The following is an 18,667-nucleotide window of genomic DNA, read 5'->3' as shown; positions in this document are numbered from 1 at the left end:
CATTTGACAGTCGATCAAATTGCTGTGACTCTGGAATCACATGTAGGCCAGACCAGGTAAGGGTGGCAGATTCCTTCCCTAAAGGACATTAGTGAACCAGATGAGTTTTTTCGACAATGATTTCATGGTCATCAGTAGATTCTTAATTCCAGATTTTTAAAAATTGAATTCAAATTCCACCATCTGCCGTGGCGGGATTCGAGCCCAGGTTCCTCAGAGTATGAATTGAGTTTCTGGATTAATAGTCTAGCGATAATACCGCTAGGCCATTGTCTCCCCTCGTGGCTAATTTCTTTCCTCAGCTCCATTTTCCCAGCTGTTCCCCATATCCTTTGGTTCTCTGAGAGACCAAACATCTCTCTATTGCAGCCATAGATACGCTCAGCACTAAAGTGACTACGATGTTCTGGCGTAGAGAGTTCCAAAGATTCACAACCCTTTGTGGACACCTGTGATAATGTCCTTCTGACTCTTGATTCAGCATGTGGGGGAGCGGGGTGCCCAGCGGGAATCCCAATACAGACAGAACTCAATTGCAAATACCTTCACTGTGAGCCACAGACAGGCAGACGGAATACACTGTTAAGACTGGGAATAAACATAATTCTGAGATCCATGGAATAAATATTATAACAAATACAGTTGATTGATGGAATGGGCAAACAAACTCCCTTTTAAGGAACAGAAACCAAGAGGGGCCGAATGGGCCAATGGGTTTTATGTGAGTGCTAAGTTCCAGCAGCTTTTTATAGGCACCAGATCACATTCTGGGAGAGGGACCACATTAACGTATTCCTTCAAGGCGTTAAAACAGTGAGGATACACTTGCATAGGGAGATGTCACGACCACAGGTGCTTACTTTCTGTGGATGCACAGCATGGCTCATATTTTCATCATTTAAGTTGTCTACACCTAACCCCCCTCAACATTGCAATACCATGGGCGGAATTTTCTCAGAAAAATTCTAAGTGTAAAACAGGCAAGAAACCGGGAGGTTTTCTCGCCCATTTTTGTCAGCAAGGTAAGTGGTGGTAATTTATGGCACTCTGTGCAATACAGAGGCTGGAACGTGAATCTCGCCAGTCGGTGGGGGGGGGGGGGGAGCGTAGAGTCTCAGCTCACTGGGAAGCCGGCTGCTGAGCACTAGGGGCACTAGTGCGCAGGCACCCCGATCTCCCAGTATAGTGCGTACACTGTGTACACAGTACACTGGGGAAATTTGCCACTCCCCCCCACGGACATCACCACCCCCCCTCCCCCAAGGACATCACCCGCAGCATGAACCATTCACCTCTTGCTTGTATTTCCCACCCCACTACGCTACTCAATCAGCACAGCCTGGTGGAAAAATCCCACCCCATGTCTGTGGCTCAGGCTGATGCAATGGCTGGAATTCTCCAACCTCCCCTGCGACTGGGATTCCCCTGTCCCGCTGCAATGAATGGAGATTTGGCTGAGTGCCAAATTTTCCATTCTTGCTGGCAGCGGTGGCGGGACGTACAGGACCAGAGAATTGCAGTCAATAAAGCCCAGGGATCATTACCTCAGGCTAACACACTGAAAAAAGTATCTGATTGAATCTTGCAGCTGGAGGTGGTGGTTCTTGGTAATTTATTCACCATTTTCACTTCACTGGTTAATAATTGAGTATTTTATTGAAAACATTTGAACACTTGTATTAAATTCCCATCTCCTCACTGCATACAAAGGCAGTAAAACAATGATGTGTTTCAGCAGAAGGTACAAATTAGAAATGCATAAGTTCTGACCTCAAAGTAATCATCAGTGACTAAATTAAAGATACTGAATTGTGGATTTGGTTTGTAAATTTCTATTCCGTTACCCAAATTAGTCACAGCACCGAATTACTGTAGCAACATGCATAATGCCATCGTTAAAATATTTCTCCAAATGAATTTAATTTCTAAATTGTATATTCTGTGATCATGTCTTTATGATTTATTGGCTGGATTGTCCATAAAGGTCACGACAGGCACTTACAGAATTATCTCTGCTAATATATTGTTTATTTTGACACCAGAGTTGCCATAATTAAGATTCAGTGACTGCCTGGTTACAGTCGGGACTTGGTGTAGATGGGCTGACCTCTAATTTCTGCTGCGCTCTCCTGCACCAGCTGGGCAGCTTCCTTCGCCGTTCCCCAGTGGAAGGAAACTCCAGCCCCTCCGTGACCGTAATTGTGCACCAAGTGCATCTGACGCCCCCCACGTTTCAGCTTCTCCTTTTCCAGCCTCAAAACCGCCCTGGTTGGCCTCAGACCCACTCCTTCAAACAACTTGTGAGAGAGCTTGAGACTTGGTTCGTAAGCGCAGCACGCCTCGAAAATCGCCTCGCTGTCAGATGGGTCAACTGACATCCGCCAATCGTCTCTCTGCCTTGTTCCGCCCAAAATAACGCTGGAGATTCCTGGGTAGATGTAAATAGCCCCATTGCCTAAACGGACAAAGTGTTTCAGCCAAGGAGCATGAACTTTATGGATTTGGCCTCTGACTGGATATAACTTCGTATCTCCAGTAAGTGCTCTGGCTCCGGTACCCGAACAGTTCACAATGATGTCGTACTTTCCATCAAGTTCCCAGAAATCCGTGACCTTCCCAGTCTGTAACTGGCCACCAGCATTCAATAACCTGAAATTAACAATTCAAACTTTATCAACATACTGTGTTTACAAAGAGAATTCGACAGTCAGTAATAAATAGCAGATTAATGGATAAAAAGGGAAGTATCAGGTTTCACTGCCTAGTCTGTAAGGCCTATCAGGGATCACCCTACTTTCCACTTTTTTTTATTAAGTCGTGGGACATGGGCGTCGCTGGCCAGCATTTATTGCCCATCCCTAGTTGCCCTTGAGAAGGTGGTGGTGAGCTGCCTTCTTGAATCGCTGAGGTCCATGTTCTGTGGGTTAACCCACAATGCCATTAGAAATCATAGAAACCCTACAGTGCAGAAGGAGGCCATTCAGCCCATCGAGTCTGCACCGACCACAATCCCACCCGGGCCCTACCCCCACATATTTACCCGCTAATCCCTCTAACCTACACATCCCAGGACTCTAAGGGGCAATTTTTAACCTGGCCAATCAACCTAACCCGCACATCTTTGGACTGTGGGAGGAAACCGGAGCACCCGGAGGAAACCCACGCAGACACGAGGAGAATGTGCAAACTCCACACAGACAGTGACCCGAGCCGGGAATCGAACCCGGGACCCCGGAGCTGTGAAGCAGCAGTGCTAACCACTGTGCTACCGTGCACACTATACAGACAGAACATACTGTTCATAGAGAAGGAGAGAGTGCAGAATGTAGTGTTACAGTCATAGCTAGGGTGTAGGGAAAGATCAACTTAGAGCAAGGTAGGTCCATTCAAAAGTCTGATGGCAGCAGGGAAGAAGCTGTTCTTGAGTCGGTTGGTATGTGACCTCAGACTTTTGTATCCTTTTCCCAACGGAAGAAAGTGGAAGAGAGAATGTCGGGAGTCCGTTGGGTCCTTAATTATGCTGGCTGCTTTGCCGAGGCAGCGGGAATTGTAGACAGAGTCAATGGATGAGAGGCTGGTTTGCGTGATGGATGCTTCATAACATACTGAAAGAATGCTTTCTGTGGTGCAACTGTAAAAGTTTTTGAAGTTGAAGTTTATTGAAGTTTATTTATTAGTCACAAATAAGGCTTACATTAACACTGCAATGAAGTTACTGTGAAAATCCCCTAGTCGCCACAGTCTGGCGTCTGTTCGGATCAATACACCTAACCAGCATGTCTTTTGGTGAGAGTCGTAGCTGACATGCCAAATTTCCTTAGTCTTTTGAGAAAGTAGAGACATTGGTGGGCTTCCTTCACTATAGCGTCCACATGGAGCGAACTGGTGATCTGGACACCTAAAAACTTGAAGCTCCCGACCTTTTCGACTTCATGCCTCAGTGAGCCATGACATTGCACAAGCTGACTTGTCTGTTTTTAATGCACACCATCAATGCCTAACCCTTAACTCATCAATGAATGAACCCTTTGTGGAGCTGGAGTCAGCTTTTAAACCCTGTGTGGAAGCACTGTTTTAAAACACAACGTTTAACTATAGTACATCATTTCAAATCTTTTATGTGAATAAAAACACAAGAAAGTTCAAAAATTCCATCAAATAGAAATGGGTCACATGGTGTTTGCAATTCAGATCCCTAAATAAATACAGTGCGGCCCCGTTATAACGTGATGGTTGGGGTCCATAAAATGTTATCGCGAAAAAAGCAGGGTCGCGCTAAATCGGGGTTGAAGAAAATCAGTGTTCAAACTTACCTAATGTTGACCTAACATCCTAAAACACCCCTATCATCGCCCTATTTGACCCGTTTTTTGCACGTTTACCATCTGGCAAGTAAATTACCTTTTAATTAAAGACTTCCGCGAATAAGTCGTTGTTGTTACAGTAGAAATTAAAACACAAGTTAATTTTTAGTAAAGCTTTTTAATAAACAAAACAAAACAAGTTTATTTCTTAAAAAAGTGATCGTGTGTTCCTTGCTTGAACGTAGCATTTTGCTGGCTGCGAGCGAAATCTAGAATGCTTCTGAGTTGGAGGATTTTTATGTGGTCCACCTCCTGGGTCTCCAGATCCAGTACACTTGCCTCTGCCGGTGCTATAGTTACGTTACGGACGATCTCAGCGTCCGTCAGATGCTCATATGTTGGGCATTCGTCGCCGGCAGAGTGCCACTGGTGTCGCTCTTCTTTGCTGCATTCAGACAGCTTCTCTGCCTCACGCACATCTTCCTCTGTGAAGCCGTACAAATCTGGCTCGTCATCATCTTCCATGGTGGATTGGCGTGATGAAAAGGTTGGCCCCGGACCTTTTTCCCAGCATTTCTCTACACATGACAGGCTGACTGGTGGAACATGGTGGTAACAGCGGGGTGAGCGAGATTTGCCAATCATGAGCGGAAAGAAAAAGGGTCCAATGATTCATCGCGTTATATCCGAATTCGCGCTAAATCGGGGCGCGTAAAATCGGGGTTCCACTGTACTTCTGATTTTGATATGATTTGATTTATTGTTGTCACGTATTGGTATACAGTGAAAAGTATTGTTTCTTGTATGCTACCGTTCATAGCGTACAGAGAACAGGAATGAGAGAGAGAATCTGGTGAACTGGTGCGGTGACAATAATCTCACCCACAATGTCAACAAAACGAAGGAGATAGTCATCGACTTCAGGAAGCGTAGTGGAGAACGTGCCCCTGTCTACATCAATGGGGGCAAAGTAGAAATGGTCAAGAGTTTCAAGTTTTTAGGTGTCCAGATCACCAGCAACCTGTCCTGGTCCCCCCATGGCAACACTATAATTAAGAAAGCCCACCAACGCCTCCACTTTCTCAGAAGACTAAGGAAATTTGACTATGACTCTCACCAACTTTTACAGATGCACCATAGAAAACATTCTTTCTGGTTGTATCACAGCTTGGTATGGTTCCTGCTCTGCCCAAGACCGCAAGGAACTACAGAAAATTGTGAACGTAGCCCAATCCATCACGCAAACCAGCCTCCCATCCACTGACTCTGTTTACACTTCCTGCTGCCTCGGCAAAGCAGCCAACAGAATTAAGGACCCCACGCATCCTGGACGTTCTCCCTTCCACCATCTCCATCGGGAAAAAGATACAAAAGTCTGAGGTCACGTACCAACTGTCTCAAGAACAGCTTCTTCCCTGCTGCTGTCAGACTTTTGAATGGGCCTACCTTGCATTAAGTTGATCTTTCTCTACACCCTAGCTATGACTGTAACACTACATTCTGCACTCTCTCATTTCCTTCTCTATGAACAGTATGCTTTGTCCATGTAGTTACGAGAAACAATACTTTTCACTGTATCCCAGTACATGCGACAATAATAAATCAAATCAAATCAAATAGGGGAGAAGGAAAGGAGAGAATGCAGAATGTAGTGTTACAGTCATAGCTAGGGTGTAGAGAAAGATCAATTTAATACCTGGGAGATCTATTCAAAGGTCTGATGGCAGCAGGGAAGAAGCTGTTCCTGAGTCAATTGTTACGTGATCTCAGACTTTTTTTTCCTGACGGAAGAAGGTGGAAAAGAGGAAGGTAGAAAATGGAATACACACACAACACAAAAAATAAGTACAAACCGTGAATGTTAGAAATCTGGGAAAAAGTAATAAAAGAGCTGGAAATTCTCAATAGACCAACCAGAACCTGAGAAGAGATGAGACAAAACTAACTTCCCGATGTAGCCTTCTTTCAAAATGAACAAACATTCTTCGGAGCAAAGAGGAACAGCTGATAAAAACTCAACAATAAACACGGGGAGAAAATTACTGGAAAGTTGACCTTTCAGAAATTTGGGGGGGGGGGGGGCGGGGGGAGGGGGGCGGGGAGGGGGGGGGCAGGGGGAATGACAATAGAAAGAAATGTTAAAGATATTAGGGAAATAATTTGAAAATCTCAGAGAATGAAAAGCAAACCAAGGAAGAAATAAGAAGGTAGGAGACATTAAAACCACACAGAATCTACAAACCTAATGAGGAGCGATTGAGGAGTCTGGGTCTATACTCGATGGAGTTTACAAGCATGAGGGGGGGATCTAATTGAAACTTATAGAATACTGAGAGGCCTGGATAGAGTGGACGTGGAGAGGATGTTTCCACTAGTAGGAAAAACTAGAACTAAAGGGCACAACTTCAGAGCGAAGGGACACTCCTTTAAAACTGAGATGAGGAGGAATGTTTTCAGTGGAATCTGTGGAATTCATTGCCACAAATGGAGACCAGATCATTAAGTGTCTTTAAGACAGAGATAGATAGGCTCTTGATCAACAAGGGATCAAGGGTTACGGGGAGAAGGCAGAAGAATGGGGATGAGAATCATATCAGCCATGATTGAATGGTGGAGCAGACTCAATGGGCCGAATGGCCTAATTCTGCTCCTATATCTTATGATCTTATGGTTTTATGACATTAATACAGAAAATGGTGGTAAAATATCATGGGGCCTGGTAAATTTGAAGGCAGTATTGTGGGAAGTCTAAATATAAGATGATTAATTAATAAATCCAATATAGAACTCAGGAGACACTTCTCTACATAGAGAGGCTCCAGAGAGGAGGATGGGTGATCAGGTTCAGGAGGGTCAGTGTCAGTGGGAGGTCCTCTGTTGGGCACAGGGTTCCCAAACAAAAGGAAGCGTAGTGGAGAACGTGCCCCTGTCTACATCAATGGGGGCAAAGTAGAAATGGTCAAGAGTTTCAAGTTTTAGGTGTCAGCCCTCAAAAAGACCATCAGGCCTCACCAGTGGTTGGAGAAGGCTCTTAAGTGTCCAGTAATAATGCACTTAAGTCTCTCAATTAGCCCAAGGGTAGGCGACTTGCTCTACAGTTCACCTGTCACATAGGCTGGTAGGTGATGGGCGCAGTGCTGTACTGCCATGAGATCTGAGTTTATCCTCCCCCGCTTGCCAACCAGCTCCCAGCGGGGTGCAAAATTTCACACAAAATGTTCCTACTGTGACCACCCATTGCCAGTAACTGAATGAATGAAATTGCATTTTTACTGGATGACTTGTGATTTTTGCCAGTGTTTTGGAGATCAAATTTCAGAAAAAACAATTTTCTGCAAAAATGTGATCATTATATATGTTCTTTCTTCTATGCACTCAAGCTTTTTTTCAGTCTTTATTCTTGTTTACAATAGCAACAATGATTTAACATAGCACCTGGACAGTAAGGAAATGACACAAGTCCATAAGACCATAAGACATAGAAGCAGAAGTAGGCCATTTGGCCCATCGAGTCTTCTCTATCATTCAATGAAATCATGACCGATCTGATATGACCAACCTCAACCCCACGATCTCACCTTATCCCCATAACTCTTGATTCCCTTACTGATTAAAAATGCCTATCTCAGCCTTGAACATATTTAACAACCCAGCCTCTTGCAGTAAGAAGAGAAGAAATTCCTCCTCATCTCTGTCTTAAAAGGGTGACCCTTTACTCTGAGATTATGCTTTCTGCTCCTAGACTCTTCCACAAGGGGAAACATCCTCTCAGCATCTACCTGGTCAAGCCCCCTTGCAAGTCCTATATGTCTCAATGAGGATGCCTCTCATTCTTCTAAACACCAATGAATACAGGCCCAACCTACTTAACCTCGCCTCATAAGAAAATCCCTCCATACCCAGGATCAACCTAGTGAACATTCTTTGGACGGCCTTCAATGCCAGTATATATTTCCTTAGATAAGGGGACCAAAACTGTTCACAGTATTCCAGGTGTGGTCTAATTAGTGCCTTGTATAGTTTAGCAAGACTTCACTATTTTTATACTCCATTCTCTTTTAAATAAAGGCCCACATTCCATTTGCCTTCCCAATTACCTGCTAAACTTGCATGCTAGCCTTTTGTGAATTATGCACGAGGACCCCCAAATCCCTCTGTGCTGCAGCTTGCTGCAGTCTTTCTCCATTTAAATAATATTCAGTCCCTTTACTCTTCCTACCAACGTGCATAACTGCACATTTTCCTACATTATATTCCATCTGTCAAATTTTTGCCCACTCACAACCTGTCTATATCCCTCTGTAGACTCTGTGTCATCCTCACCACTTGCCTTCCCACCTATTTTTGTGTCATTTGCAAACTTGGCAATAGTAAATTCATTTCCCTGATCCAAGTCATTACTATATATTGTGAATAATTGTGGCCCCAACACGTATCACTGGGCACTCCACTAGTTACAGGTTGCCATCCTGACAACCCCCTTCTTACCCCAACTCATTGTCTTCTATGAGTTAGCCAATCCTCTATCCATACTAATATATCACCCCAACACCATGGGCTCTTATATTATTAAGTAGCTTTTTGTGCGGCACCTTATCAAACATTTTTTGAAAATCCTAGTGTATTACGTCTACTGGTTCCCTTTCATCTATCCTGCTTATTACCACCTCAAAGAATAGTAATAAATTTTGTCAGGCATGATTTCCTCTTCATGAAGCCATGCTGACTCTGCCTGATTATAATATACATTTCTAAATTCTCTGCTATTACATCCTTTGTAATGAACTCTAACACTTTCCCAATGAGAGATGTTAACCTAACTGGCCTAATATTACCTGTTTTCTGTCCCCTCCCTTTTTGAATAAAGGTGTTGCATTGGCAGTTTTCCAATCACCTGGAACTTTTTTAGAATTTAAAGATTCTTGGAAGAATACTACCAATGCTTCCAATATCTCCTTTAATATCCTAGGATATTTAGGTTCAGGGGACCTACTGGCCTTAGTTCCATTTGTTTCCCTAGTATGTTTCTCTAGTGAAAGTTATTGTATTTATTCCCTCCCCTGCTTTTGCCCTTGATTATTGAGTATTTTTGGGATGTTATTAGTGCCTTCCACCATGAAGACAGGCACAAAGTATTGATTTAACCTCTCTGCCATTTTCTGGTTCCCCATTATTATTTCCCTAATCTCATCATCTCATGTTGATTGGCCATGGTAAATTGCCCCTTAGTGTCAGGGGAATTAGCTTGGTAAATATGTTGGGTTATGGAGATAGGGCCTGGGTGGGATTGTTGTCGATGCAGGCTCGATGGGCTGAATGGCCTCCTTCTGCACTGTAGAGATTCTATTCTATTATGCATAAAACTTAAAACAAGAGATTTAGTCTCAACATCACCAACCTTATTCATGCAGTATTACAGGCTAAAACTCAATGCAAAATCAGAAGCTTTTGACTATACAGCTCTTCAGTGGGACTTCAGAAGATGACAAAGATGAGACCCACCAAAAAACCCATCAGAATATTCAACCACTTTCCAGTACATCAACAACTGCATTTATGTAGCACCTTTAACTGTGAAAATCCAAAGGTGCTTAAAACATGGGGGTCAACCAGCAGGTGTAACTGATCCACAGTTTGCTGGAAAATTTCTAATTTCCCTCCTCTCTGTTTGTTGTTAAAGTCTGCAGGTTCTGATCAGTTAATTGTTGTATTAAAGAGAGAACAAAACTGGTTGCATGAGAAAGAATGAAGGAAAATAGAAAGGTGGATTGATAGTGATAAAGAGGGATGGAAGTGGAAACTGGATCAGAAAATGGCCACAGCATATTCAATTAATTCTTCATAGCTGATGCTTAAAGACAATCAAACTCTGCCTTGTATGTAATATGCCTGTTTGTCAGTTAGTGCTTACATTTTGATGAAGGGTACACCCAACACAACCTGCTTTAGCTAGTCACAGCTGGTGATTGACTGCCAGTTTTTAGTTCAGGTTCCAGCATTTGATTTGATTTATTATTGTCACATGTATTAGCATACCGTGAAAAGTATTGTTTCTTGAGTGCTATACGGACAAAGCATATCATTCATAGAGAAGGAAAGGAGAGAGTGCAGAATGTAGTGTTACAGTCATAGCTAGGGTGTATAGAAAGATCAACTTAGTGCGAGGTAGGTCCATTCAAAAGTCTGACAGAAGCGGGGAAGAAGCTGTTCTTGAGTCGGTTGGTATGTGACCTCAGACTTTTGTATCCTTTTCCCGATGGAAGAAGGTGGAAGAGAGAATGTCCAGGATGCGTGGGGTCCTTAATTATGCTGGCTGCTTTGCCGAGGCAGTGGGAAGTGTGGACAATATCAATGGATGGGAGGCTGGTTTGCGTGATGGATTGGGCTACATTCACGATCTTTTGTAGTTTCTTGCGGTCTTGGTCAGAGTAGGAGCCATACCAAGCTGTGATACAACCAGAAAGAATGCTTTCTATGGTGCATCTGTAAAAGTTGGTGAGAGGCATAGCTGACATGCCAAATTCCTTTTATTGCCCTCATGAATCTGGTCAGCAAATACATTCCCCAATCTAGAAGAAAATTATAGACAAAGATGAATAAGCAGTTAACATTTTCATACAGATTTGTGAGGTTTGTGCCGAGGGAGTAAGGCAAATATAATCATAAAGCAGTGAAACATGAATCAGGGTCATTATTATCCTTACTAGAGATCAGTAATAAGAGAAAATCATTCAGAATTTTATGAGCTGCTATCAATATTCCGCTAAAGAAAAAAAGTTTTACGGTTGTACGGTTTTAGAAGCAACAGGTCATGCTTCAAGTCTACCAGAATTCTTTGAGGCAGTAATAAAGTTAGCAGAGCTGCACTACCCAACCTACATCCTCATGAAGGATAGGGGGGAATCACAGTTACACGTAGACTGGAGAAGCTTGGGAAGCTTAAGAATTGATTTGACAGAGGTGGTCAAATTCAGGAAGGGTCTGGAAAGACTAAATAAAGAGATACTAACTCCAATGGGTGAAGGGCCGGTACCAAGAGGGTATAAATATAAAGTGATTTGCAAAAGAACCAGGGGTGGGGCGAGGGAGGGTTTGAGGATAAACTTTTTTATGCAGCGAGATAATATGATTTGGACAGTGTTGCCTGATAGCGTGGTGGATACAGATTCAACAGTACCCTTCAACACAGAACTGGATAAATACTTAAAAGGAGAAAAAGTTGCCAGGATCTGGAGAACAAGCAGGGAGTGGGACTAACTGGATTGCAATTTGAAAGAGCTGATGCAGATTCAATGGGCCGAATAGCCTCCTTCTGTGCTGCACAATTGCATAAGTAACAGACATATGGAATTACATTTATTGTATTTTTGTTCTATATTCATTGATGGGAAGTGAGCATCAGCATAAAGGCTGGAATCTATAGCCCTGAAGACAGTGGTGTGAGCTAGCACCTTGAACTGCTGTAGTCCATGTGGTGTAGGTCCATAAGAACATAAGAAATAGGAGCAGGAGTAGGCCATCTAGCCCCTTGAGCCTGCCCCGCCATTCAATAAGATCATGGCTGATCTGAAGTGGATCAGTTCCACTTACCCGCCTGATCCCTATAACCCCTAATTCCCTTACCGATCAGGAATCCATCTATCCGTGATTTAAACATATTCAACGAGGTAGCCTCCACCACTTCAGTGGGCAGAGAATTCCAGAGATTCACCACCCTCTGAGAGAAGAAGTTCCTCCTCAACTCTGTCCTAAACTGACCCCCCTTTATTTTGAGGCTGTGCCCTCTAGTTCTAGCTTCCTTTCTAAGTGGAAAGAATCTCTCCACCTCTACCCTATCCAGCCCCTTCATTATCTTATAGGTCTCTATAAGATCAGCCCTCAGCCTTCTAAATTCCAACCACCCATAATGATATTAGGGAGAGAACCAACCAGTTGTTTCATATTTGTACTGATCACTCCACATACTGGAACAAATTGACTGTATAAAGTGGATGTGGAAAACATTGCTGATCCATGACTAGCTGCGTGCATTAACTTTTAATTGTCCAAACTGCCAACAATGCAACTACTTTTTGTGTGTCTACTTGGCTGAACTGCCGATGGATTTTCTCATCAGACCTCCCTGCACTTTAGAAAAACAAAATCTGAAGTTTTATCTGTTAACTTAATGATGGAACCGGGTCATATTGAATGCCCAGTGTATTGGCTGACTGAATGCCTGTTTCTGAAAACACTTCCAGAATGGATGGCGTGTGAGCGGATTCACAGAAACGCAGGTGTTTTTATAATCAATCACAGAATTTAAAATTACAAATATGAAAAGAAAAATCGATACCATATTAATCATCTCAAAAATCCTCTTACAGCCTATCACCTCGAACAAATTGTGGTTTCCTGCCCCTCAAGCATCCCTTTTCCATGATGGACATTCCTACACATCTCTATCCCTCAATGCCTTTTCTGAGTAATTCAGCCTGTCTCCATCCACCAACACGCTCCTTTTTTGCCTGAACGTGCTCTCACTTTGAATACATTCTCCTTTAACTCCAATCCCCACCCTTCCCATCTGTAACACTATATCCTGCACTCCCTCCTTTCCTTCTCCTCAATGTACTCTATGAACAGTATTTTTCTGTCTGTATAGCAAAGAAACAACACTTTTCACTGTATCCCAATACATGTGGCAATAATAAATCAAATCAAATACCCAAATGCTCAGTCACAGTGCTCCTAGCCACTCACCCCCAAGAAATAGCCAATGGTTTCCTCTGTGAGTACTGAGAATTCACTGACTTATTACCCCTCGATCACTGGGTTTCTCTCAGTAGCCCCACCATTTTCGTTTTTACCAGTTCGCTGTAATAAGTATGTTTATAGGAATACTTTATTTCTCATTTAATATACTCCGCCATCCTAATCTAATTTATATTTTATCTCTCACATCCTGCTTTGTAACCTACATTACTGTGATTTTAAAATCAATCGCTGTCCGTGTGCTATTGGTATTTCCCTGCTCTCCTCATTCCCCAAATTAATTCCTGCATGAAGACTTGTTTTTATATTCTCCTCCTTCACCTGTGATAGGTACCGGGTCACACGCTCTCTGTATAATATTTCTAACAATAATATCTCCCCCCCAGCCCGTGCTCGTCCCTCCCCTGAGCACACTCAAAGACAATCCAATGGTTTCCTTTACTGCAAAACTCTGCTCGTTAGTGAAGACAATAAATTAGTAATGCGATACCATTATATTCACTGAAGGGCCCGAGAACCGTGAGAAGAATGTTACTGCCAGGTATAAAAATCAATGCTGTAATCACATTTGTTCTGGGCAGAAGGTTGAAACATTCGTGAAGGAGTACAGGCGTGATTTACAGACAGCCGTGATAACACTTTCTCATTGCTTACAATTGATTTATGAAACTATTATGGATTCAGCCCTGTATGGATTATCCAAGAGTGATTACAAGGCAGTGTTGGAGTAATAAAGGGGATGGGAGTTTAGGAAGGATGTTTATGGCCATTCTACAAGCCTTGTGATTATATGTCTGAAATCTCATATTGTTATTTACAGCAGGAGTTCATAGAAACTGCCCTTGAGACTGCTGTATGTTGTTGCAGCATCATGAATGTCATCAATAGTCAGTATGCTGCATGTCGCTGATGGATGATGCTGTTTAGACTACAGAATTACCAATAGTAATGGTGAGGTACATTTATACAGCAATCAATCACAGCTTAATACTATCAAACAACCTGTACACACTATATTAAACTACAGTAAGTCACCATTTTACCACGCCCTGTTTTAAGTTGTTTCACTTTAAAGTCAGGACAGTAACTTCATTGCAGTGTTAATGTAAGCCTACTTGTGACACGAATAGATAAACTTAAACCTGTATTCTTATTTAACATTGCGAGTTTTGTTTTAAAGTTGTTTTGTGCCAGTCTAACATAGTGCCTGATCGGTGCCATTCTGAGTGGCTTTTACTGCTCCCTGGCCCTTCCTCTGGCTATCGGCCCTCTGGGCTCACGGCTCCCTGAACCTCCCTGTCGCTGACCCCCCCACCCCCCGTCACTGGACCTCCCACTCCCTGACTCTCCCACTCGCCACATTTCCCTTCTGAACCTTGAGGGTTTTTTCCTGCAGGTGGAAGCCTCTCATCTTGCTTCTCCCCACTCAGATCCAGAGCTATCACTCACAGCGAGGGCTCAGGAGAGGGAAGCTGCGATTGGGAGTTGAGGAGTGAGAGGGGGGGTTAGCTAGCTGGGGTGCAAGGAGCGGCTGGGGTCTGGAGATTGGCAGTGAGGAAGGGGCCCAGGGAGCGGAATGTGTGGCCTGTGGGAAACAGGAGCAGCAACGAGCAGGAGATAATTAGAAAAATTAGCACATTCTGTTTACATTTTTAAATTTAAGAGTTATTTAATTGACCGGTTATAGGAATTTAACAATGTAAAGTATTTTAAATCACAAGTCTAATGTTTAATGTTTTTGATGAGAAGGTTCCTACAGAATCTAACTACAACTTTTAGGTTGGTTTTCATGGGGAAATCTGATTCACTTAAAGTTGTTCCACTTAAAGTCAGACATTTCAGCAACTCAACAACAACGCGATGATCAGCCATGATCAAGATGAATGATGGAGCAGGCATGAAGGGCCGAATGGCCTTCTCCTGCTTCTAGTTTCTATGTTTCAATGCTGCATAAGGGGAATAAAGCACCAGCCAGGGATCTTAGATCCCTGCGCGTTGATCATTGCAAATTGGCCTCAGTTGTGGAGTTCCCTCCGTGAACAATTTCTTGTTTCCTTCACTGACTGGGCTCCAGTCACAAACAATGGCCAACTGAGTGAGATATTAGAGAGCTCTCCATAGCCGTGTGGGGCTGTCACACAACATTCGTCAGAGAGGGGAGAGGAATATTAGCTGGGAAACAGTGCATACGAGAGCAACATTGCTCGAGAATATTAACGTTTTCATTGTTTTTTTGCCTCAGAAAATATTCTGAGAGAGTTGTGTTGATGTTTCACTTTTAAAAGCAGTCTCTTCACACAAAGCATCAAGAGACACTGAGCTGTTAATGAGCCGGCATTGATGCTATTTCCCCATAGACTATATAAGCAGTTCATTACACTCTCTCAGCAATTGGAAAGCATCTCTCATCCATTGGATTGGAAAGCTTTTCATCCCCGTTCCGGTTATCATCAGGGAGAGATTAAACTCACGGACACAGGTCACTGAGGAAACTGAAGGCACTGAGGCAAAATATTTGGAGTGGGTGGAATGCATTTTACTCAAATCGCATCACTATACTCAGTAAAGGATTGGTTGGGGAGGTATTGGGGAGGGATGGTGGCAGAGAGGGTGTGACATTAATAGTCAACCAGTCGCCCAGGACTATCTGAGCAAGGTTCACAGGGAAATGCAGTCCGTGGTAATAAAGCCTAAAGGGTGTGTGGGAAACAGATGGTCATCACACCTCATTTTAAAAATTTCTTCTTTGACAGGATGTGGGCACCGCTGACTAGGCCAACATTTATTCCCCATCCCCAACTGCAGTGAGCTGCAGTCCCTGTGGTCTTGGCACTGCCAGACTGCTGGTTAGGAGGGCAAACATACAGAACCAGACAACCTTGTGCACCCTACCTGTGACATCCCTATTAACTTTCTCCAGACGGCACAGTGGCATAGCGGTTAGCACTGCTGCCTCACAGAGTCAGGGACACTTGTTCGATTCCTGGCTTGGGTCACTGTCTGTGTGGAATTTGCACGTTCTCCCCGTGTCTGTGTGGGTTTTCTCTGGGTGCTCCGGTTTCCTCCCACACTCCAAAGGTGTGCGGGCTTGGTGGATTAGCCATAGTAAATTGTCCCTTAGTGTCGGGGGATTAGCGGGGCCAATATATGGGTTCATATGGGTAGGGCCTGGGTGGGACTATTGTTTGTGCAGCTCGATGGGCTGAATGGCCTCCTTCTGCACTGTAGGGATTTTAATAAGCATTCAACAATATGATTAACAGGTTTAAGCAAAACAACAATAATAACAGAGATACCTTTTTTAAAAAACCTTTCATGGGATGTGGGTATCCTTGATAAAGCTGATATTTGGCCCATATCCCAACTTGCTGATAAGCCTGGAACTGGCAGCTTTGATCAATCACGTTTCTCTAGGTCTGGGGTCATATGTAGGCCAGACCAGGTAAGGACAGCAGAGTTCTTTCCCTAAAGGACATTAGATATTTTAATTCCAGATTTTCACTGAATTCAAATTTCACTCTCTGACGTGGTGGGATTCAAACCCCGGGGTCCCCGGAGGATTAGGTCTCTGGATTACTCGTCCAATGACAATAACACTACACCACCAACCCCCCTTGTGAACCAGAAAGGTGTTTACGATAATCAGTTACAGTTGACATGGTCACCAATGCTGTGACTAGTTTTATATTCTACATTTTACAACCAACCAGCTGCCATGGTGGGATTTGAATGCATGCCCCCACAACCTTAGTGTGGGCCTCTGGGCTAGCAGTCCAGTGACACTACCAGTGTGCCACCATCTGCCCAGGATCCTGGCTACAATTTACTCTGCCCCTCATCCCACCCCCACCAGATTCAACATCAGGTTATGAAGTAGACACAGTGGACTCAATGGGCTGAACAGCCCATTATATAATGACATTATGTCAGTGTTCAGACAACCTCAAAATGTCAGAGGGAAATAATTTCTCAGAGTGTTATATTTAACACAGGGGTCAACAAGCTCGCGGCAATGTTCTCAGAAACTCATTAGCCAGTTTATTTTTGTTAAAATAGTGTGCATGGGAATTTGATAGAAATGCTTAAACCAACGTGTTAAATATAGTGCAGAGAAAAACTGCAGCCTTCTGCTCACTTGATTGGACCAGCAGCATCACTACTGGAAATGCATGCTCAAACTATGGTTCCCAAAACATCTTTTAGCCAATCACCTGTCTCAGTATCTAGATTTGGATGGATTGTGCTATGTGCCATTTATAAAGCATGAGTGCGACATCAGCTGGGAGAAAACTAGAATTGCACAATTGTCCATTGAATTGACATGGTAGCACAGTGGTTAGCACTGCTGCCTCACAGCGCCACGGATCCAGGTTCAATTCCGGCCTCGGGTGACTGTGTGGAGTTTGCATATTATTCCCACGTCTATGTGGGTTTCCCCCGGGTGCGCCGGTTTCCTCCACAGTCCAAAGATGTGTGGTTAGGTTGATTGGCCATGCTAAATTGGCCCTAGTATCAGGGGGATTAGCAGGGTAAATGTGTGAGGTTACAGGCCTGGGTGGGATTGTGGTCGGTACAGACTTGATGAGCCAAATGGCCTCCTTCTGTACTGTAGGGATCTATAAATCACTTTGCTTGTCTGCAACACGTAACTGCAATAACTCACCTGCATCCTATAGTTCCGTCAAAAGAAGGAATTTTAGAGCGCTATATCTTTAGAAACCATCAAAATAAGAGTTTGCAACTTATACTCACACGGTACTGTGGACCCAACCGGGGTTCTCTGTTTCATTTTAGAAATTCATATAAAAAGATCACAAGGGCATCTACCTAAGGCATGACATGGGCATACAATCAAATCCTACACTATAGGTCCCTGGGGACAGACTAGCGACCTGTTCTCTGAAATACCAGCTATGGGAACTGATGAAAGTCTGCCTCAGTGCACCACGAGGTGTGGGGAGAGAATTGCAATTGGAATCACTCTTCCCTAAACACGTGATCCTGAAAAAGTACAGGGTGAAATTTTACAAACCCATTGTGGCGGGGCAGGGAGGTGAGCTATTCAAAAGTCCATCGACTTTGGCTGGATCATAAAATCCTGCTGGCATAAAAATCAATCCACCATTTATTTTAATATTGTTTTTCCAGAAGTAAGCTGGGTTTGTGTATTTTTGTTTGGGCGACAAGAATAACATTAGCAATTGTCGAGCAATTGTACTGTAATTTATTAATAATTTCCACCTACTGATTCTCAATAGAGTATTTTATTGAAAATGTTTCCTTGTGTTTTTTCACATTTTCACCTCCTCAACCCACAAAGGTTCAGGGAACAGATTTAAAAATGGGTAACTTCCATTCACAGAGTAAGAAACAGTTACCACTAATTAATTACAGGAACGATACAGACATTGAAAGCCTTTCCATCAGTTGATGTCATCATTTATGCCTTTTAGTCAAAATTAGTCACTGCAAATATTGAGTTAGGTTATATAACTTGGAATAATTTTGAAAATGAACAATATTTCCATTGTGCAGTCTGAGAGCTCTGAAGATCCCTATTTATTAATTGGATGACTCATAAAAGCCACTTGGTAACAGAATTAACGCTA

The 18,667-nt window shown here is 43.2% G+C and overlaps 1 protein-coding gene across 6 annotated transcripts in view; it reads right to left on the bottom strand.

The window, feature by feature from the left end:
* Window positions 1–1,635: 1,635 nt before the first annotated feature.
* Window positions 1,636–18,667, bottom strand: part of ddo (D-aspartate oxidase) — a 139,836-nt gene continuing 122,804 nt past the window's right edge. For all 6 annotated transcript variants that reach the window (XM_078212360.1, XM_078212361.1, XM_078212362.1 and 3 more), the window contains one exon: window positions 1,636–2,649. In XM_078212360.1, coding sequence (XP_078068486.1) covers window positions 2,076–2,649 — 574 coding nt within the window. In that variant the 3' untranslated portion in view covers window positions 1,636–2,075. The remainder of the gene's footprint in view (window positions 2,650–18,667) is intronic.

Source organism: Mustelus asterias, chromosome 5 (assembly GCF_964213995.1).
Source record: "Mustelus asterias chromosome 5, sMusAst1.hap1.1, whole genome shotgun sequence".
Classification (NCBI taxonomy): Eukaryota; Metazoa; Chordata; class Chondrichthyes; order Carcharhiniformes; family Triakidae; genus Mustelus; species Mustelus asterias.
The sequence above is the reverse complement of the archived record's forward strand: the minus strand, read 5'-3'. Positions and strand labels throughout refer to the sequence as shown.